The sequence below is a fragment of the Euprymna scolopes genome, chromosome 16, assembly GCF_053919585.1.
Source record: "Euprymna scolopes isolate OS-2025 chromosome 16, ASM5391958v1, whole genome shotgun sequence".
NCBI classification, from domain to species: domain Eukaryota; kingdom Metazoa; phylum Mollusca; class Cephalopoda; order Sepiida; family Sepiolidae; genus Euprymna; species Euprymna scolopes.
Window position 1 is genome coordinate 63,605,355 of NC_136497.1, and position 22,860 is coordinate 63,628,214.

General features: G+C 34.5%; 1 protein-coding gene across 5 annotated transcripts in view; it reads left to right on the forward strand.

Moving 5' to 3' along the window:
- Positions 1–22,860, forward strand: part of LOC145295999 (exostosin-1b-like) — a 361,235-nt gene that overhangs the window by 100,691 nt on the left and 237,684 nt on the right. The window contains exon 2 of one of the 5 annotated variants that reach the window (XM_080142006.1): positions 13,782–14,086. The exons of the other annotated variants lie outside the window; for them this stretch is intronic. Within the exon in view, the coding sequence (XP_079998132.1) occupies positions 13,782–13,785 (4 nt within the window). The 3' untranslated portion in view covers positions 13,786–14,086. Of the gene's footprint in view, positions 1–13,781; positions 14,087–22,860 lie in introns of those variants that run through there. 5 annotated transcript variants of the gene reach the window in all.

Below are 22,860 nucleotides of genomic sequence, written 5' to 3' on the forward strand. Positions count from 1 at the left end.
TGTATGAAACAAGTGTAAGACAATGGATAGGGATGAGAACTCGGATGTGTAGAAAGTATATTTGAATGTTGAGGCTGTTCAGAAGTTTTATTTTGATGATACCGTAAGATAATAGGCAGGAGCTGGTGTAATTGCAAGAGTTCGAAGTGGAGTAAGTTCAGGGAACTCTTCTTTTTTATCATTGTCGACGATGGGAAAAGTCTATCGGACACGCATACGAAGTGTAATATATGGAGGTGAACTCTGGCCAGTGAGAGTTTAGAATACATGTTGCATGGAGAGAAACGATAGGTTTAGATCTGATGAGCTTTAAATCTAGGGAGATATGTGTAGAATAGGAAACTTTGTTGGTTTGGTCACATTGAAAGAATGGATGAAAGTCATAGATATAGAGTAGTTGAGGTAACAGGGTCAGTTAGCAGTGAAAAGCTAAGGAAAACCTTTGAGAAAGTTATAAGGATTGATCTGAGAAATAAAACTAATAGATGCAGAGGTTAGTTTGGAAGTTAATTTCTAAAAACCGTCCAACACATGCCAACATGTAAATCGAATGCTAAACTCAATAGAAGTGTTTTTCTTGTCACATTCTGTCTGTCTGTCCATCCAGCTCTATTTGTTTCTCTCTCATTAATCTCTCTTTAGGCATAAATTGTTAGACTCTATTTTGTGTGATATGGTAATGCTGACTGCAGGGGATTTTTGTATTCTACTTAGTAGAATTGATCATAAAGTAAGAGAATTGGAAACAATAAAAAAAAATGCAAATCTTTATTTGAATCTAAGAAAATGATCTTTGAATGATTTTTGCCTTGAAGCTCGAAAATTGAAAAAAAAAAAACAAACAAACAAAAAACAACAACAAAACAACTTTGTTAAACTGTTTACTTCAATAAATTTTCCTTTTGTTCGCTTCAAGACTTCTAATAAGGATCAAATTTAACATTTTTAGTTTCTTGAATATGTACAAATAAACTCTTTTAATCGATGAATTTCCTTTATTAACTTGATCTCTTAATCTTGCAATTATGCCCATCCACCCCCTCGTATGTCGAAAGAGATATATTTTTATGATCACTTAAAAAAAAAAAAAAAAAACAACAAAAAAAAAAAACGATATTCATAAAACGATCAAGTCAAATTGACTCTGAAAGATCTTTTTAATATATTTGCTAAGAGTTCCCATTAATATTCAATTTTTTCCCCCAGCTTATAATTCTTTGCAATGATACCAGACTGATTAGAGTTTACTGCTTAATTCAAGTTTTGTTACCAAGGTAGCTTCCACTTAAAAGTATAATGAAAATTATCTTGTATGTATTTTTGTAACCGTTACAGGATTTATTGAGTAACCCTCGTGCATTTTCATATTTTATTATAATTATATTTATTAGTATGTTATTGCTAGTACACCTCTTTCGTGTCGCCGTATGTGTACTAGTCTTGGGAGTTTTTCAACCTTTTAAAACTAAAAGAAAAACAAAACAAAAAAACAAATTAGTCTCACGCTTGTTGTTGGAAATCTCGTTTGCATAGAAGTCAATCTCTTGCAATCGCTGCATTAGTTTGATGTCAAGAATAGGGGTCATCGGTTGTTTATATAAAGAAAAAAAAGACAAACAAAACTATACTACGCTACTCCCCCACCTTAGGAGCATATAATGCCTGGCAGGATAGTCTCATTACAACAGAATGCATGATTACTCTCCCGAAAAGCAATGGTAGTGCATGGGAGAATGCTGTCAATATTTCCACTACTTTCAGTAGAAGAGCTAATGCCTGGGAGTATGGTATCGTAACAGATACTACCCTACCTTTTTCTCTGAATTAAGCGTTGAGAGTATTAGTATAATATCGGCTTCAGATATTAAAATTTCACTTTATGACCAGCTGTAGCCCAGTCGTAAAGTATGCTTTAATATATTTTAATTTTTGCAGATTTCGTATATATTATTGTATCGATTTTTATATATTATAAAATTGCGATTTAAAAAAAACAAAAAAAATATATATATCCATATGACTTGGGTTCATCAGCTTGAATCGAAACCAAAACTTATGAAATATAGTCAAGTTCCTTCAGCTATAACCATAACCGAAACCAAAACTTATGAAGAATTCTTGGTAAAATGGTTCATTACAAGAAGTGGAAGTCCACAACAGTCACTCAGATGTCAGTGCGACACACAAAATAAATAACACACGCTATCCTAATAATATATAGATTAGTAATAGATTTTATCTTGATTCTTTATTTAAAAAAAAATAAACGTATTTTTATTATTGCAATTTCGATTTCAACAAATATTCGATTGATAATAAATAAATAAACAACAAAAATCAATGTATAATTATCAATGTTACGTTGATGCGAGAAATGTATACACGAACAGGTACATACGATGTTGTCATAGTTTTATTAATATAGAAATGTATTATGATAATCCTTGTCTTTTGAAAACATTTTAATAATCATAAATACCCCTCTGTTATTCTTTTATATCTTACAATGTTAAATTTTATTTTATTTTTAATCTTAAATTTATGATAAAGAGAAGCTTGCAGTTTTGTGTACATATATATGTCTAATTTTTACAAGTAGTGTGTGTGTGTGTTTGCATCTATCTTAAACGCCGCTCTTTTATCTCTAGCTAATTGCATATGTAAATACTTTTGATTTGAGTCCATTGTTAGCAGCTCCAATTTTCTCTTCTATTTTACTATAAAAGGCGGAAATCACAAAAAGTAAACAGTTCCACTTTTCATAGCTGTAAAGATTTGAAGCATGTAACAATGTCTTCCTCATAGACTTCTGTGAAAAATAGTCAAGTGGTTTTCGTTTTCAGAGGCTATTAATTGAAAATTTCAACTTCATCTCTCTCTCTCTCTCTCTCTCTCTCTTTCTCTCATAGTGTTTGACTTAATGTATCTTTACTTTGCACAACGATTTGAACAAGCTCTGCTTTTTTTTCTACAGAAGTAGCCTTGCATTTGCATAGGATTCTTTGTCTATCGGCATATCATGCTCAAGTTTGAAATAGTATTTTCGTCAGTCTGTCATTCTTAAGTATAAAGTGGCTCTCTGTCGGTCGATCGGTCTGTCATGCTAAAGTTTGAAACATCAAGTGAAGTTTTAAATTGCATGACAAATGGACGAAAAATACTTAAATATAAAATAGCAATTTTAAAGGATCCTTCCGTCTGTCACGCTTAAGTATGAAATAGTACTTTCATAATTAAACTTGCAGTTTGAATGAATGCATTCTATTTTAGATATCTTGTTTGTTGTTCTGTCATGCTTACGTTTGAAATAGCATCTTTTTTTAGCTTTTAATATTTCAATTTTAAAAAGCATTTTCAGTGCAAAACTGAGATTGAATAGGCAGATCTTTGGATACATTTAAGCATCTCTACATACATCTCTGTTGGTTTGTCTGTTATGCTGAAGTTTAAAACACTCGTCTCTCTACAACAACTACCAATTTCTTTCACTCTGGGCCTAAAGCTAAACAAAAATTCAACAAGCAAAGTTTCTTTTCTATAACTACCAGTCTGTAGAACACAATACTGCGGGGTTGCTTTCCGTTTTCAAGTTTAATGTAAGCAAATTCTTGAACTGTTTTCTTAAATAATTGAGCCTTACCTAAATTCTGCCATTAACGATTATCACGATGTTGTCTCACTGGCCACCTTTTATCCTCGACTGCCCTTTGAGTCTTGATAAACGGTTACCCCCTATACTTCAGAAAAAAAAAAAAAATGATTTAATGGATGTATCTCATGATGCCTTTTTTCACCAGGAACCGTTTACCTGTTTCTTCAGGATTCTGTTTTTCATTTTTACCCCCCACCCTACCCCACATCATCTTTCCATCGTCTTCCCGTCTCCATTTATTTTCTGTTTCCATTGTGTTCGTTCCACAAATAGATAAGGATAATCGAACAAATTGCAAACAGTCAGATGCTAAACTGCACGATTATAAAAATAATCTCATATTAGCTGACCACTTAAGTGAACTAGATCCTTTGAGGAAACAAAAAGCTTTAAAGAAATAAAACAAAAATCAAACGAATTAACGAAACCGTTTTTTTTTTTCTTGAAATCAGAGAGAGAGAGAGAGAGAGCACGACTATGACTATGATCATATTAATATCAATAATGATTGGTTAAATAAGATCATGTGATGCTCTGACAAGGAACTTTGTATTGATTACCTCATCCTCATCATCATTCTCATCATCTTCCACCTCCATGCCCTGAAACTGGTTTCTTGTTTTTCTTCAAATCCAGTTCGCTTGTAGCTGATCTGAAGAGCTACACTTAATGTCGGCTGGTGATTACTCTCCTTAATAACCAACTCTCGAGTGATTGGATCTTTTTGAAGAGCGGAGTGCAATAAATAACATAAAATAAAAAAAGAAATAAAAAAGAAGTCACCTTTCCTCTCATTGTATAATGCATGCCCTCTGCTTTTGTTGTTTTCATATTCGACTATCACACGTTGATGATAACTGATGATTTAACTGATACTGACCAGTGTGGCTGTAAAATACTTCACAAGAATTCACAGTTCAGATCTTTATTAAAAACTCTGGCCACGGAATATATCTTCATGAATTGTGATATCAAATCAACATTAGTATGTAGCGAAACTTCTCCTGTGTAGGTCAACAGGGAGGGATAGGGTGCTAGGTCACACAGCATGTTTTCTCTTGCTGAATTCTTACTCGTTTTGGGCTTTGTAGTGCTTACATAACATTTGTTTTGTGAAATTACCATACCTGGCACAGCATTATATTCATAGCAGTTGAGGATAACATGCCTATAACAATCAGTCCGGAGTCTGGGCCATCTCTGTGTAATGGATGACTTTGCATCTGTCAGCTGAGGTATGGTCCTAGGTAGTCTTGGGAGGTCCACTCTTCCAGGTTGTTGTCTTCCGTCTTGTAGGTGGAGTAAGTTTATTGCTTATTGCCGGAGTCCACTCCCTACCAAGGAATGCCAATAGGACTGGTCAGACAATTTTTAAAAGGCTAGAGTACTCCTTTAGGGGCTCTGGCTTGACTCCCCCCCCCACCTTCCGACCTTCTGCAACATTACTACCATCTGTATGTTACTAGTTTTACACTGAAGATCTGACCTGAACTTTAGAGGAACGTTTCCAAACAGCTGTTTGTACTTGTAAAAGGGGAAATTCTTTTAGATTGAGGTAGTTTTGTGTGCTGTTATTTGTGCAAGTAGTTTCTATTATTACACATATAAAATGTAAATTCAACTGGATAGTGACGGATATAAAATTAGTAAAAATAAATTTTTTTTTTGGAGTTACTACTACATATAAAGGCGAAAAACCACTGGAGGATAAGAGTTAATGAAATGGATCGATTGACGGTTGAATGATGAATTTTATGAAAGGGGGTGAGAATGTCCATATGCAACCCACTCAAAATTGTCAACTCTGGGAAACAATTTTTTTGTCACAAACCTGATTTACTTTAAATAGTTGAAAAACTGACTAAATTTCATGTATGTCGCGTTAGCTCAGTTGGTTAGCTCAGTTGGTTAGCGCATTGGTTCATTATCTAAACGTTTTGGGTTCGAATTGTGGTGTGAGATGCCTTTTATTTTCTTTCTTTTTTTTTTTTTTTTCGATTCTTTAAATTTAAATATTGAATCAGTGTTATTTAAACCATTTTTCACGTAACGTTCGTTTTTCTGTGTTTTTTTTTTTTTTTTTTACTTCGCTTATCCACCCCCGACCACACACCCAAAAATTCCCGGGTACCCACCGATTTTTTTAAAATTTTAATATCGAAACAGGCTTATTCAAGCCATTTTTTTACGTGTTCGTTTTTCTGTTTCCTTTTTTGTTTTTTCGATTTTTACATTTAACATCGTTCGTTTGCCTTACGTTAGTTTTTTTTTTGTCTTTTATTTTTCGATGTTTTGATTACCTACCCCGCTAGTATGTAATACATTGATGTTGGCATTCTGTAGATGCTCAGCGTAAGTGGAGACGCTCTGATATTACTGTAGCCCTTTTATTAAAACTGCAAAAGTATTTATCTAAGCTAGCAAGGATGTAGCCTGGGCATAAAGTATGCTTAAATATATTTTAATTTTTTCAGATTTCGTATATATTATTATAGTTCTATCGATTTTTATATTATAAAGTTGCGATTTCAAAAAAAAAAAAAAAAAAATATATATATATATATATATCTTGTTCTTTCAGCTATAACCGAAACCAAAACTTATGAATAAATTCTTAGTAAAATTATTTATTAGAAGAAATGGAAGCCCATAACAATTAAACGACTCGAATGTAAGTGTGATACACAAAATATATAAATAACACACACACTATCGTATTAATATATAGATATAGTTTATAACAGTTCTTACCTATAAAACATTACATTATGCCGCTTCCACTAATGAGTTACGTAGTTACAGGCGCAGATCGTGAGCTTGGCATGCAAGGTTTAATTTTACTAATACGATTGGAGTGAAGTATGAATCTATGTATCCTTCAGCTATGGGTTAAATAGTAGGATAGACGGCTCTCTGTCCTTGGTTGTGCAGCTAATTTTGAAAATGGACAAATTCGAAATAACGTTAGTCTTTCTCGGCTTATTCCGGTATACCTTTGAGTTGTCCTGGACTTCTCCTTGTCACTCAATTCAAGCAATGCCGGCGCAAGAGAGTAACTTTTGGAGATTTTGCAACCCTTGGTTCGCTCCCACGTGACCTTACAGGAGGTATCGGTTTTCTCCTGAGATTGGGATGAAATAAAGTTTTTAGAGAAATCATATTAGATTTTAACAGATTTTGAGTAAATTCATTGATTTAGGAATGTGACTCGAAAACTACGAAAATTGTCCGATTCGAACTAAAAATAAAAAAATGTATTCATGATAATAAAAAAAAAAATCCCTCGCCTTCTTAGGAAAAATTTAAAAAAAAATATGAAAATATGAAAATATGAAAATTAAAAAAAAAAAAAAAGTGAAGATTTTGATATTTGAATATTTATCACGTTTAAAAAAACATTAATTTCTTTTAGATTTCAAAAACATTTTTAAAACAAAACTTTGAATTCCCTTTCAAATCAAAACTATATACATACTATATAGCATATAAATATATTTTTATTGGAAGATTATTTCTTAGATGAAGATATTAAAGAAAAAAAAAAGCGGTATGATGCTCGAAGCTAGCGACTAGTCGACAGCCGTAGACATTAGCAATAATTTCAAACTAGTTCATGGAAATCGAATAACCAGCGGACACATATTTCCTTTTATTTACAATCGTTCTACTTAAAACATTTCAAGTGGAAATAATATTGTTTTCAACATGGTTTCAAGTTGTTTCGCTATTTATAGCGCGTTTCACTTGGCTACTTCACTGAAAAGCTTTGTACTCTCGAGATTTTATGAAATTATTTTCCATTTCATGGTTTCTAATATCGAAGAAAACTGTTGGGGGTATTGAATACTTACCAATGATTATTTAAAATAACCTTTATTTAGTAAATCAATATTATTTAAAATAACTCTAACGCTTTGTTAAATAATTTACAAAGCGTTAGCGTCTATTTTTGGGAGATATAAAACCCGATAGTCTCCCTCTCTCTCTTTCTGTGCCGGTGTCCACCCTCTCTCTCTTTCTGTGCCGGTGTCCACCCTCTCTCTCTCTCTCTTTCTGTGCCGGTGTCCACCCTCTCTCTCTCTCTGGCGGTGTCCACCCTCTCTCTCTCTCTTTCTGTTGCGGTGTTCCCCTCTCTCTCTCTCAGTGGCGGTTTCCTCTCTCTCAATACCCTCTCTCTCGGTGGCGGTTTCTTCTCTCTCAATACTCTCTCTCTCTCTCTCTCTCTCTCTCTCTCGGTGGCGGTTTCCTCTCTCTCAATACTCCCTCTCTCTCGGTGGCGGTTTCCTCTCTCTCAATACTCCCTCTCTCTCGGTGGCGGTTTCCTCTCTCTCAATACTCTCTCTCTCTCTCGGTGACGGTTTCCTCTCTCTCAATACTCTCTCTCTCTCGGTGACGGTTTCCTCTCTCTCAATACTCTCTCTCTCTCGGTGGCGGTTTCCTCTCTCTCAATACTCTCTCTCTCTCTCTCGGTGGCGGTTTCCTCTCTCTCAATACTCTCTCTCTCTCTCTCTCGGTGGCGGTTTCCTCTCTCTCAATACTCTCTCTCTCTCGGTGGCGGTTTCCTCTCTCTCAATACTCTCTCTCTCTCTCGGTGGCGGTTTCCTCTCTCTCAATACCCTCTCTCTCTCGGTGGCAGTGTCCTCTCTCTCAATACTCTCTCTCTCCACCCCTTTTCGTGTCATTGTCTCACCCTCTCTTATCGGATGATGTAAGTTGAAACCATTAGGTTTTTCTTTCTTTGGTAGATTTATTATCTGGTCTTTTCAGTCCCCACCATGCAGTAAACTGTGGTGAGGAGGAAGGAGATGATCATACAAGCGTCCCGTGTCTTCCAGCCCGGCTCCATCACATCTCACCTGATCAAAAAGCCCCTTTCCCATCCCTGTAAAAAAAGAAAAAAAAGTCGGTTCCCATCTGACCTATATTCTTCTCATATGGATGTAAACATTGTCCTGGCTCCCTTTTTCTACTTTCCTACTGAGGGCACTTTTTCTTTTCTTTTTTTATGCTAGAAAAGTAAGTGGGCGGGCTGGTGTCTGGTTTTAAGGATTTCACCATTAGTAAGTTCATAAAACATCAGTGTTTAAGGGATGTTGAGTAGAGGTCTGGATTTGAATAGTTCGTTTACAATAGCTAGACATGAGAGGGTGGGGTAAGACGAGAGCGTTGCAGCGACAAACCCCTGTTTTAAAACCCCGTTCTTTATCCAAGGTTTAGATACTAACCTGTGAGTTTAGCTACAAGCTATAAATATGATGCTATTTTGGCCGTCACTCAATGTTTGTCAATATTTTTATAATTAAAATATTTATTTCTTTTAATCTTAGCTATCGGAATGTGAAACTTTGTAAGAATCCCAACCTACGGAGATTACTCTGTTTATCTCTATGGCTGAGTGCCATCACTTTTTGGGTTCACGGATAGTCCCAAAACTTATTGTTCTAGACACTCCTACTTCCGCGATGAGTGAAATATCGTCTGACTGGGCGATCACCTGATTTGTGACAAAGTGCTTTTCAGTACTAGTTCGATTGGCGTCCGTCCGTCTACTTTACCATAGCTTGTCATTCTCGTTCTATCCTCATTGAAATAATACAAGTTTATTTTTCTTTCATTTTTTTTCCATAACATTCAGTAAATAGGATATTTTTCAATGTCATAAATTACCATAATAATTTTTAGTATTTTAACATACCACCCGTTTGTTGTACGTTAAAGTATGCATTTAGTGCTCTTAAACAATTTTGAACGCAAATAGATATTTAAAAAGTACATTCATAGTTGGAGAATAGGTTACTGCATTCTTTTGATTTAGAAGAAAATGGTGAGATTTCATATAGCCCGGTTAACGTTGGTACATCCTACGTTAGTGCATGCATTTACTCTTTTCCTTTTTATGTCATCCTCTTACTCTCCTCCTCTTACATTTCTGTTACAATTCATTCCTCAATTTCTCCTATTTTTTTCATTCTTATTTACCATTTCTCTCACCAGCTAAACCTCTAAAACACTCAATGTGCTAACAAACATGCAAGATGTGTTGCTGTTGTATGGCAGGTTGTAAGCGGGTTGAAGTGGCTTCCTCCAAAGGAAGAAGTGTCAAGAGAATATTAAATTCACAGGGGTCCCTGGTCGCCTGTAATGTTTGGTGCATTTTGGGTCAGGAAGCCAGTATCCTCAGACAGCCTGATCTGGTAGCACCACATGCTCTAGCAGGTATTACCACTCTGTCAAGTTGGAGCAATAACTAAAGAGCAACTCCACATTCTCCAACGTCCCTTAAATGGGCCATTGGATGTCTTTTAATGTATCCAAGACCATACAAGCAAGATCTTCACTTTTAGTGTTATATTTGTATAATATTCTTTTCTTAATACTTATATTTAATACTAACTAGCAGGACTACCCGATTCCTTCCTAAAACAACCTCTCCCGGTAAATTACTACCCCCACTCTTCCCGTTCAACATGTTTAGAAGTTATGAACAAAAAAAAAAAAACACTAAAACTTTGTCATCTAAGTAAAGAATGAAAAAAGGCAAATCACTAGGCTTTGATAATGTTACAAAAACCCAATAAAGTTAAGGAGACTTGGTAATATTTGTTCAAAAGAGTTGTCCCTTGCTTCACTATACTCATTTACTAGCAAAAATATGCAACGAGAATGTCGAGACTTATGTTGGTTGTAATACGGAATAGTCTCAAGGTTAGTCACTTGTAAACCCCCTTCTCTCCTCATCCTTTCACCCGCCCTTCATTTTCCTCAGCAAGCATCATTATTTTCTTAAAGCTTTATATTAGATTTTAGATCTTGCAAACGAACGCTTAATTTTTTTTTTTTTTTTTTTTTTTTTTTTTTTTTTGCATTTAAATAATTCCTGAAGAAATCCAAAGTACAGATTCATTAAATCGACTGTTGGCAAAAAAAAAAAAAAAAAAAAAATGAAATAAAATAAATAACAAAAACATAAAAAAAACCCCAGATCATTACAATTAACTTCCATCCATCATCTGACTTGACAAAATAACAGCTCTTTTTACTTTTCCTGTAGGCGACGCAGTGATTTCTCTACTGCTCACTCGGTTGTTTAATTCTCTTACTATATCATAACTGAGTTAGTCGGTTTGTCTCCTAAAAGTTTGTTCTAACAAATAGTATTAACCACTATCGATCAAGGGCATGTATACGCAGTGTGATGGTGTATGGAAGTAAGGGTTGAGGACTAGCGTTGCATGGAGAGAGAGATGATACGAGAAAATACAATGTAATGTGAGTCTTAAATACAGGTTTAGATCTGATGACTTCTGAGGAATATTAAATCCGGACAGTATGAGATGTGTGCAGAATAATAGACTTCAATGGTATAGGCACTATTTCAAAGAATAGGTGAGTTCTTAGGTTCGTAGATGTAGAACAGTTGAGGTAGCAGGTTCCCATGGGAAGACGAAGAGAAACAGGAAGTGATACAAATGGATTTTAAGGATAAATGAAGACCAGACTAGAGGTAGATTACTTTGGAAGATAATTTTTGAAAGCTGTTCAATGCAAGCCGGCATGTAAAACAGACTTTTTTTTAAAATTCCATTTTCACCTCAAACAAGGCACAATACAGAGGCTACTATCATGGATATAAGTTGGGGGGGGGATACTATTGGGAACATAAGTTGTAAGGATACTATGTAGATAGTTGAGCAGCGGGATGTCCATTCACATTACACCTGAACTTATGCATGTCAGTACAGTTGGGAAAGGAGGAACCCGAAAGGAAGTACCAAAGTCTAGCAGTTCTGGGGAAGAAACTATTAAAGTAGAAGGCTTTCCTACATCTAAGGATCTGTGTAGGGGTGGGATTTTGTTGTTTGTCGAGGGTATTTATGTCGAAAGGGTACAAGGGCTTGTAGTTTGTCAGAGCATTCACTATTAAAATACTTGTAGAACAGGCAGGGGGAAGCAACATTTCGTCGATGAAGCAGAGGTTGAAGCTTTGGTGACAGTTTAGGATCTATCAGGTTGCTGACTCTTTTGAACCTTGTCCAAGAGCGAAAGACTAGTAGTAGGTGCACCAGCCCAAATGTGACAACAATACTCCATACATGGGCGAATAGTGGCCTTGTAGAGATAAGGATACGTTCAGGCGTGAGTAGCTTTCTAGCACGGTAGAGAGAGCCCACTTTCTTTGCAGCTGACCATGAGACCGAATGCTAAAATATTCCTTCATTATCAGATTGGTTTGTTTGGAAAAAATACAATTTAATTCTAATTAGCTGTAAGTTGTAATTAATCGAATGAGTCACGTACGTCTTATCTGTCATTATATAAAAGGAAAGGTTCGTTCTCTATGGACTTGGAAACGGTTGGGTAGATTCTTTTATGAGGCAGGGGCACATTTGAAATGGATGTTTCTGTTTAGGCTACAAATGACTCATGATTCTTGACTTTTGCATTTTAAAGTGAAGCCATTATTTAAAGATAATTTTATAAACTCAACAGTAGATTCTTTTAAGGTGCAATGTAGGTTATAGTGTACTGTGGACACTGTCACCGTGGGGAGGCATGTGAAGCTTCCTCTTGGTACACTGCGAAGGGAGAGAGTCCCCAATTAAGCTGGCAATCAATCAATTTGACTGAAAAAAAAAAAAAAAAAAATGGTCGATTTCACCGATTTCAATAAAAGTATAGGAGGGTGGAACATTTGTTGATCCTTATTATACCCTGGACAATGTCGGGTCTCCCTGCTAGCATATATATCTTATTTAACGATGTGTGTTTTATCAAGCCTCTATATTTTTAATGTCTACGTGATCAGTTGGAGAAAGGTTGTTTAGGGTTGTTAGATGGCAAAAAATCTCGATGTAAAAGGATCTTTGTGTGTGAGAGGTTATTCCCTATCGATTCAAAAACTACTTGGCTGATTTTTATGAAATTTCATGTGAAGGAATTCTGTGCCTGGCAGTGTTCTTAGATAGGTTTTGTACCAGGATGTCTTCGATAAGTATTGATAACAGATAATCGAAGTGATCTGATGAAATAAGGTACAGGCGTCTTTGATCAAAATTAACACCTTACACAGCCTAACATCACAAGTGCATTTGAGGAGTTTTAGGACCACGCAAGCCAGAAGGCCCAACGCATAAAACAACAGTAGGTTCTTTGATATGACAGGAACGTGTTTGAAATGAACGTTTCTGTTTAAAACACAATTGAAGCATGATACTTGACTTTCATTTTAAACTTTAATTTAAGACATTATTTATGAAAAAATAATTTTATAGAATCAACAATGAATTCTCTATAGTGCAATGTAGACTACAATGTATTATAAACTGTCAATGTAGGGAGGCATGTGAAGCTTCCTCCCGGTGCACCACAATGGGTTGCACACTAGAACAGGCAACCAATCAATCGATTTGATTAAAAAAAAAATGGACGATTTGACTGATTTTGATGACAATAAAAAAGAAATAAGAGTGTGAAACCTTCATTGATTATCATTTAATCCGGGGCAACGTCTGGTCACCTTGCTAGTCTATTAATAGAAACAAGACTCATTTGTAGTTTATGTAAGAAAAAAAAAACTATAAACTGATTCATCACAGTTTATGAATTTTACAATGAAGCAAAATAGTCATAGTGGTCATGAGCCACAGCTAAAAAAAAAAAAAATACAGAAATTAGATTTATCAAAAAAAAATTAGGGCAGACAGGTATTAATTCTTCGCTTTATGAAATTTTTTCGATGAAGATGAATGTGGCAATTACTTTGTATCAGAAGTACTGCAATACTTTTATCAATTTTTTTTTTTATATGTGGATTTGAGATTCTACTTTTTAATTGGGAATGCCAATTATTGATATGGAATTTTTTTTTGTTGCCAATTATAAAAAATAAGTTACATGGTGTATCATGCGTGTTGCTTATATGTATGTATGTATAAAAAAAATGTTTGCAAATTTTAATTGGTTTAATATTTGTTGACGTATAGAAATATAAAATGTATTTTAAAATCTTTTATATCGAACAATTTTCGACTTTTTCCTTTCGCCTTTTTTAATAAGTTAATATTTATAATTGTATAATTATAGTCGGCAGAATAATTAACTTGTTTTTTTTTCTTTTTTTCTCTTTTAGGTAAGTGATTCTTGTTCAGAAAATAATGGGTAAGACTATTTTTTTTCTTGGAGAATTCTTATAAGTAGGATTATTTACCACACCTCCTTTTCCCAGAATCTAACCGCGGTTGCTTCTACAGAAGTAATTGAAAGGAGGAGGAGTACACGATCCAGACTTTCACTGAAAGGACAAAGAGTATCGAAAGCTTAGGAAGGCTCATTGTCACTCAAATTCAAGGGAAAGCCGAGAGACCATTATTAGTGATAATTCAATGGTAAGCAGCTGTTGTGAGTACAAAAAGATTTGCAATGATGATTGAAAGAAAGTAGAAAGTACTGAAAATCTAGAGAGATTTTTGTCACATAAGCTTAAAGAGACAACTTTCTCTTTCTGTTTTCTCTCTCTTTCTCCTTTCCTCTTTTTCTCTCTCTTTCTCCTTTCCTCTTTTTCTCTCTCTCTCTTTCTCCTTTCCTCTTTTTCTCTCTCTCTTTCTCCTTTCCTCTTTTTCTCTCTCTCTTTCTCCTTTCCTCTTTTTCTCTCTCTCTTTCTCCTTTCCTCTTTTTCTCTCTTTCTCCTTTCCTCTTTTTCTCTCTTTCTCCTTTCCTCTTTTTCTCTCTTTCTCCTTTCCTCTTTTTCTCTCTTTCTCCTTTCCTCTTTTTCTCTCTTTCTCCTTTCCTCTTTTTCTCTCTTTCTCCTTTCCTCTTTTTCTCTCTTTCTCCTTTCCTCTTTTTCTCTCTTTCTCCTTTCCTCTTTTTCTCTCTTTCTCCTTTCCTCTTTTTCTCTCTTTCTCCTTTCCTCTTTTTCTCTCTTTCTCCTTTCCTCTTTTTCTCTCTTTCTCCTTTCCTCTTTTTCTCTCTTTCTCCTTTCCTCTTTTTCTCTCTTTCTCCTTTCCTCTTTTTCTCTCTTTCTCCTTTCCTCTTTTTCTCTCTTTCCCCTTTCCTCTTTTTCTCTCTTTCCCCTTTCCTCTTTTTCTCTCTTTCCCCTTTCCTCTTTTTCTCTCTTTCTCCTTTCCTCTTTTTCTCTCTTTCTCCTTTCCTCTTTTTCTCTCTTTCTCCTTTCCTCTTTTTCTCTCTTTCTCCTTTCCTCTTTTTCTCTCTTTCTCCTTTCCTCTTTTTCTCTCTTTCTCCTTTCCTCTTTTTCTCTCTTTCTCCTTTCCTCTTTTTCTCTCTTTCTCCTTTCCTCTTTTTCTCTCTTTCTCCTTTCCTCTTTTTCTCTCTTTCTCCTTTCCTCTTTTTCTCTCTTTCTCCTTTCCTCTTTTTCTCTCTTTCTCCTTTCCTCTTTTTCTCTCTTTCTCCTTTCCTCTTTTTCTCTCTTTCTCCTTTCCTCTTTTTCTCTCTTTCTCCTTTCCTCTTTTTCTCTCTTTCTCCTTTCCTCTTTTTCTCTCTTTCTCCTTTCCTCTTTTTCTCTCTTTCTCCTTTCCTCTTTTTCTCTCTTTCTCCTTTCCTCTTTTTCTCTCTTTCTCCTTTCCTCTTTTTCTCTCTTTCTCCTTTCCTCTTTTTCTCTCTTTCTCCTTTCCTCTTTTTCTCTCTTTCTCCTTTCCTCTTTTTCTCTCTTTCTCCTTTCCTCTTTTTCTCTCTTTCTCCTTTCCTCTTTTTCTCTCTTTCTCCTTTCCTCTTTTTCTCTCTTTCTCCTTTCCTCTTTTTCTCTCTTTCTCCTTTCCTCTTTTTCTCTCTTTCTCCTTTCCTCTTTTTCTCTCTTTCTCCTTTCCTCTTTTTCTCTCTTTCTCCTTTCCTCTTTTTCTCTCTTTCTCCTTTCCTCTTTTTCTCTCTTTCTCCTTTCCTCTTTTTCTCTCTTTCTCCTTTCCTCTTTTTCTCTCTTTCTCCTTTCCTCTTTTTCTCTCTTTCTCCTTTCCTCTTTTTCTCTCTTTCTCCTTTCCTCTTTTTCTCTCTTTCTCCTTTCCTCTTTTTCTCTCTTTCTCCTTTCCTCTTTTTCTCTCTTTCTCCTTTCCTCTTTTTCTCTCTTTCTCCTTTCCTCTTTTTCTCTCTTTCTCCTTTCCTCTTTTTCTCTCTTTCTCCTTTCCTCTTTTTCTCTCTTTCTCCTTTCCTCTTTTTCTCTCTTTCTCCTTTCCTCTTTTTCTCTCTTTCTCCTTTCCTCTTTTTCTCTCTTTCTCCTTTCCTCTTTTTCTCTCTTTCTCCTTTCCTCTTTTTCTCTCTTTCTCCTTTCCTCTTTTTCTCTCTTTCTCCTTTCCTCTTTTTCTCTCTTTCTCCTTTCCTCTTTTTCTCTCTTTCTCCTTTCCTCTTTTTCTCTCTTTCTCCTTTCCTCTTTTTCTCTCTTTCTCCTTTCCTCTTTTTCTCTCTTTCTCCTTTCCTCTTTTTCTCTCTTTCTCCTTTCCTCTTTTTCTCTCTTTCTCCTTTCCTCTTTTTCTCTCTTTCTCCTTTCCTCTTTTTCTCTCTTTCTCCTTTCCTCTTTTTCTCTCTTTCTCCTTTCCTCTTTTTCTCTCTTTCTCCTTTCCTCTTTTTCTCTCTTTCTCCTTTCCTCTTTTTCTCTCTTTCTCCTTTCCTCTTTTTCTCTCTTTCTCCTTTCCTCTTTTTCTCTCTTTCTCCTTTCCTCTTTTTCTCTCTTTCTCCTTTCCTCTTTTTCTCTCTTTCTCCTTTCCTCTTTTTCTCTCTTTCTCCTTTCCTCTTTTTCTCTCTTTCTCCTTTCCTCTTTTTCTCTCTTTCTCCTTTCCTCTTTTTCTCTCTTTCTCCTTTCCTCTTTTTCTCTCTTTCTCCTTTCCTCTTTTTCTCTCTTTCTCCTTTCCTCTTTTTCTCTCTTTCTCCTTTCCTCTTTTTCTCTCTTTCTCCTTTCCTCTTTTTCTCTCTTTCTCCTTTCCTCTTTTTCTCTCTTTCTCCTTTCCTCTTTTTCTCTCTTTCTCCTTTCCTCTTTTTCTCTCTTTCTCCTTTCCTCTTTTTCTCTCTTTCTCCTTTCCTCTTTTTCTCTCTTTCTCCTTTCCTCTTTTTCTCTCTTTCTCCTTTCCTCTTTTTCTCTCTTTCTCCTTTCCTCTTTTTCTCTCTTTCTCCTTTCCTCTTTTTCTCTCTTTCTCCTTTCCTCTTTTTCTCTCTTTCTCCTTTCCTCTTTTTCTCTCTTTCTCCTTTCCTCTTTTTCTCTCTTTCTCCTTTCCTCTTTTTCTCTCTTTCTCCTTTCCTCTTTTTCTCTCTTTCTCCTTTCCTCTTTTTCTCTCTTTCTCCTTTCCTCTTTTTCTCTCTTTCTCCTTTCCTCTTTTTCTCTCTTTCTCCTTTCCTCTTTTTCTCTCTTTCTCCTTTCCTCTTTTTCTCTCTTTCTCCTTTCCTCTTTTTCTCTCTTTCTCCTTTCCTCTTTTTCTCTCTCTCTCATTTCCTCTTTTTCTCTCTCTCTCATTTCCTCTTTTTCTCTCTCTCTCATTTCCTCTTTTTCTCTCTCTCTCCTTTCCTCTTTTTCTCTCTCTCTCCTTTCCTCTTTTTCTCTCTCTCTCCTTTCCTCTTTTTTTCTCTCTCTCCTTTCCTCTTTTTTTCTCTCTCTCCTTTCCTCTTTTTTTCTCTCTCTCCTTTCCTCTTTTTTTCTCTCTCTCCTTTCCTCTCTTTTTCTCTCTCTCTCTTTCTTTTTCTCTCTCTCTCTTTCTTTTTCTCTCTCTCTCTTTCTTTTTCTCTCTCTCTCTTTCTTTTTCTCTCTCTCTCTTTCTTTTTCTCTCTCTCTCTCTTTCTTTTTCTCTCTCTCTCTCTTTCTTTTTCTCTCTCTCTCTCTCTCTTTCTTTTTCTCTCTCTCTCTCTTTCTTTTTCTCTCTCTCTCTCTTTCTTTTTCTCTCTCTCTCTCTTTCTTTTTTTCTCTCTCTCTCTCTTTTTCTCTCTCTCTCTCTCTTTTTCTCTCTCTCTCTCTCTTTTTCTCTCTCTCTCTTTCTCTCTCTCTCTCTCTTTCTCTCTCTCTCTCTCTTTCTTTTTTTCTCTCTCTCTCTCTTTCTTTTTTTCTCTCTCTCTCTCTTTCTTTTTTTCTCTCTCTCTCTTTCTTTGTCTGTCTGTGTGTGTGTGTGCTTGCAGGAAAGTAAACATGAATCGGTTTTGTCATCATAAGAATATGGTTTCAATTTCCAAACTCCTGACACTTTTTATCGCTTTCCCAGAAGAATACTTGGAGGAAAGTTGTCAAATTATTGATTTCTACCGACCTTTTATAAATAAAAACGTGTTTCAGCCCGGCTGATGCATTGGTAATAATTAAGGAGAAAGATGAACTCTGGTAATAGGAGTTCAAATCCCAGCACGAGCAGTTGCATTGTTCTCTTTATGCTAGTGACCTTGGCAAACTTTAGAATCTATACCATTGTTAGGTGAAAGCTGAATTTATCAACATGTGGCTTTTTCTTGGATATTTTAATCATAGAAAATTAATTATTCATTAGTTTAGGGATGAGTTATGTTTGAAAAACAATATTCAGTTTTAATTTATAACTCCTTAAGTGATCCATATCTTAAGCTTCTATCACTCTTCCTTTTTCACTTTATCTTGTTTGATCCCTCCCTCAACATTTATTTTATGTGGTTTCTATCACTCTTGCTTCAGGCACTCTCTTTCTATTAGTTTTTTTAATAGTAAACAGTAATATACAGAAAGAATAACTATTAAAATAGTCCATTATAAGCAAAAAAAGAATAGCAACGCAAATAGTAATATGATTAAACCTGTAATTGAAAGATAAAGATGCGAGATATGGTGAGCACAAAGTAACTTATCTTAGATTTTATCTTTTTATTTAACTTTGTAACAGCTTTTTTCCTGCTTAAAACAATCTAAACTGAGCTGAATGACATTTTAGCCCACTAAAAACATCTGTCTATATATAAAGTTATTTTTTCTTTTGCACTTACATTATTATTAAAAGCCAATTTTTTTTATTTTCATTGAAAATTATTAATTTTATGTACTTTTTAATATACTCAGTTATGGATACACGAGCGACTACATGAAGGTTAACTAATTTGCATATTCATTGGAAAAACGAGTCTTAATTAATTACTTATTTATGGTTTCTTATTAGATGATTGGTTTAATTTCACTATTATACTGAATTCTATTTATGCATAGTTTCTACATTCTGCATTATTGTGTAGAATTTGAAATGAAAACGCTTTAGCTCACGGAAGAAAAAAAAATAATATATATATATATATATATATATGAGAAAAGAAATTAAAACTATGTTTAAGTTTACAATCACATTTATTGTTCGACTGAATACTCAAAAAAAAAAACAAAAAAACAATTTATAAAGACCTTATTACAGAGTTTCAAAGAATGCTATTCTCATCAGAGGACAGAAAGAACCTTATCAATGTGTGCGAAAAGTTCCTACCAAATTCCTCTCTGAATATTTGGTCTACAGAATTGAAATTTAATGTATAGGTTATTTGGACCTGTAGCACGATTTCGATTTGGGTTTTAACTGGTAAAACAGCTGCAAGGAGTCCAAATTGAAACAAAACACTGACCATGGCTTGGTGTAAGTCAACTACACCCGTTTTTTTTTTTTGTTTTTTTTCGCTAATTAAAACTTATTGGTTAAACATTATTTTTTGCAGTTTTTGTATACATATGGATTTAAGTCAAATGCTAACAGAAAAGACGGGAAAATTGTTTCGATTCTACCTGATTGCATACTTGCCATTTTTTTTTAATTATAAAATCAATACTATATATTTAGTTTAATAAACCTAATATATAGTATTGATATATATAATCGATAGAAAATTCACGCTATAATAAATACTGCATGAATTAAAGTATATTTAAGAGTACAATTTTGAGATCATTTAATGTTTAATAAAAAAAATCTTTAGGCTGGGATAGACAGTTTGAGTAATTGGTAGGGTGGGGAGGAAGAAAAGATAAGTGTTAGGAAAGATGATTTTCAGGGTGTTTATTTATTTGCTTCCTCACTGAGCAAATTAGGTACAAGACCGTTTTTTAGTGTGGGGAGGAAAAACCAGGGTCTAAAATTAGCAATTGTCTGATATGAAGGGTTGCCCCACATTGGCCAGAACTGATTACTTCCTTTTCTGCTCCTGGCCTGAACGCTAAGAACAGCCTCTGCGCCTTTGATACAGTCGGCCAAACGTACTGCCCAAGGGTGGCTGAAACAATTTATTATTGTGCAAGAGATAAGTTTTAATGAATAAAGTTTGTAAGCAATATCAGATATAATACTATTGAATCATATGTATACGACAGGTTTGGTTGTTTTTGTTTATGGCATATCAAACCTTCTCGAGTGAACAAGGTAACACCTGAATATGTGACATGTTTAGCTTTTTTTTTTTTTTTTTTTTTTTTATTGCAGTTGGAGATGGTTGATGTGGTGTTGATCAAGACAGGTTTGGCCTTTAAACACCTGTGCAAGTGTCACATCACAATCAATGAAGATATCTTTGGATGAAAAAGGCAATCATTGCTATATCAAATATCAGTTTATTTGATTGCTTATAAACAAACACACTTCTTCGCCTTTTTAAAGACTTCTTAAACAAGACTCTAAAGGATTTTTATGTATATGATATATATTTGTACAGGATGGAAGACATGACCGACTAAAAAGGAAACTTGATAAAAAAATAAATAAATAAATGCCCACCTGGACATGTATATCTTAAGCTAGCATCAAATACTTATATATATATATATATATATATATATATATATATATATATATATAAATTTTTGCTTTACCCAACCCATATGGCTAGCTCTGAATTGAGGTCAAAGAATGTGTACATCTCGGATTATCAAGTTTAGTATTAATTTTCACCCCCCCCCCATATTAGCTTTTTTTTTTTTTCCTTGTGTGTTCAGTGTTGGTTGAAAAATTCTTTGATACTAAAAAAAAAAAAAATATTAAGTTTTAGAAAGACAAATAATCAGAAGAAAAAAAAAAAAATTAAGATGTCAACAACTAACAAATGCTGAAAACTTGTTACAGGTAAAGATGTCAGAACAATGCAACAAATTTTTTTTTTTTTTTTTTTTTTTTTTAGCTGAAAAAAAAAAAATATTGAAACCTGGCAGGTGTAAGTCGACTTAATTTGTATTCTCCATGTATGCGCAAATATACATTTATGCATTTAGCGGTGTTAATTTTGAAAGTTTTGATATTCACGTGTCCTTAGGTAATATATACAGTTACAGAGCTAAATGTTTGTGTTTCGATTCTAGCTGATGGTACCCAATCTTTTTTTTATTTTTTTAACATTTGAAATCACTGCTATATATTAGGTATAATGTAAAGATCAATTAAGAATTGACTCTATAATAATGAATACAAAGTCTGCATAAATTAAAATATTTAAGTGCAGTTTACAACCAGGTAATGCTGGGCAGCCTCTGTGTGTGTGTGTGTGTATATATATATATATATATACACACACACACACAAAATCATGACATTAAGTATATGTTTAAAAAATTTATCAACAAAGTTGAACATATCTTTCTGAAACAAATTTAAGTTTCTTCAATACATATAAGAAGGATGATTATCTAAATTAGTATACAAGCTCTGATTGACCTAAAGCCCTATTAATAAAGCTGATTTAATGCTTGCAGTATATGTGCAACATAATTTTTACTTTTAATAACTTGTGAACTCTGACCTGCTTATATAATGTTAAAATCTAACTAAGTGCAACGATAATCACAAGAATGAATGCTAGCTAATATATATATATATATATATTATATAATTCCAATATTTTCCGGAGGTGAAGCAATCAACGAAATTTTAATGAGGTTAATAATGCTCAATACCAAAGTAGGGCAAGATATGTTTTATTTGTTTTACATAAAATATTAGTGTGATGTGTCTCATTTGTATGTGCATCTTGCTACGGTTTGCACATCGTAACAAGATATGACTATATTTACATAAAGAAAATAAAAAATGATAATTTTCCTTTGAGCACTATCAACGATCTTTGTTGGAATTCAATGATTCTAATTTTTTTAAATATTCTTTAACCTGGAATATATATATATATATATATAAGCTAATTTAATCTAGCTATGATTTACCATTGGCTAACATTCACTGTTGTGGAATACATAAATTTCTAATGCAGTGCCATTTACTTGGTATAGTATCTGATATGATAATCACTCTGTGCAGGTTGAGATGGCTTCCTCCAATGAAGGAAGTTTCTAGGAATATTAAATTCATAACGCGGCCCTAATCGAATCTGTCCTGATCAAGTGAGATGACAACATTAGTTTCTGTGATAATATAAAAAAAAAAAAAATGGCAGGGAGGTGCTGCAGTCCTTTTACATGCAGCACCTGGTATTCCCAAACATTCACCTATGTGGAACTGACCAGGCATGGCGTCGCCATACTTCGGTGATCTAATAAAAACTGATGCGTCAACGTCATTATGCTACATACAGTGCCATCGAACTTCTGTCTGAATTGGCTGATTAATCAAAGATGATAACCTCCCAGTTGCTTGTAAATGTCATCTGTGCTATCTGGCAGACATTACTATGAATAGTTGTTCCTTTATGAAAATCTAGTGGTGTCATCTAGACTCCACGTGTTGACCAATTGAAATTTCATCGCGTTGGAACTTGAGGTAGACCCCCCCCCCCAAAAAAAAAACATCGATTTGCTAAAGATTCGTAATGCCGATACATCTTCAAACAATTTCTCAGTTATTGCATTATAAACTCCTAAAACCTTTCCAATGACATTTTGTTTTGAGGTTGCTCATGAAGACAGAAGCACCTAGAAAAACTTCTGTATGCCATTGTTGCTTGACACAACTGTCACAACTCCAGCTCTTTCAAACCTAACTTCCCTTCCAATATCACTCATGTGAGTTTTTTACTTTTGAATGTAATTTTGCCTTTATTCTCTTTTTTTTTCCTTCTAAATCTATATATATATAAAAGCGAATATGTATGTGTGTGTGTGTGTGTATGTTTGGATGTCTGCTAAAAACTTTCGACAGACGTGATGAAAATTCACAAACTCGGTATCGCATCGAAGCTCCGTCCTTTGCTTGAAAAATATCAAAAAATTAGGCAAAAACGTTAACTTTTTCACCCCGAAATCGACAATTTTCGACGGGGAGAGGGGGTCAACAAAAACTGTCCTCTCGTGACAA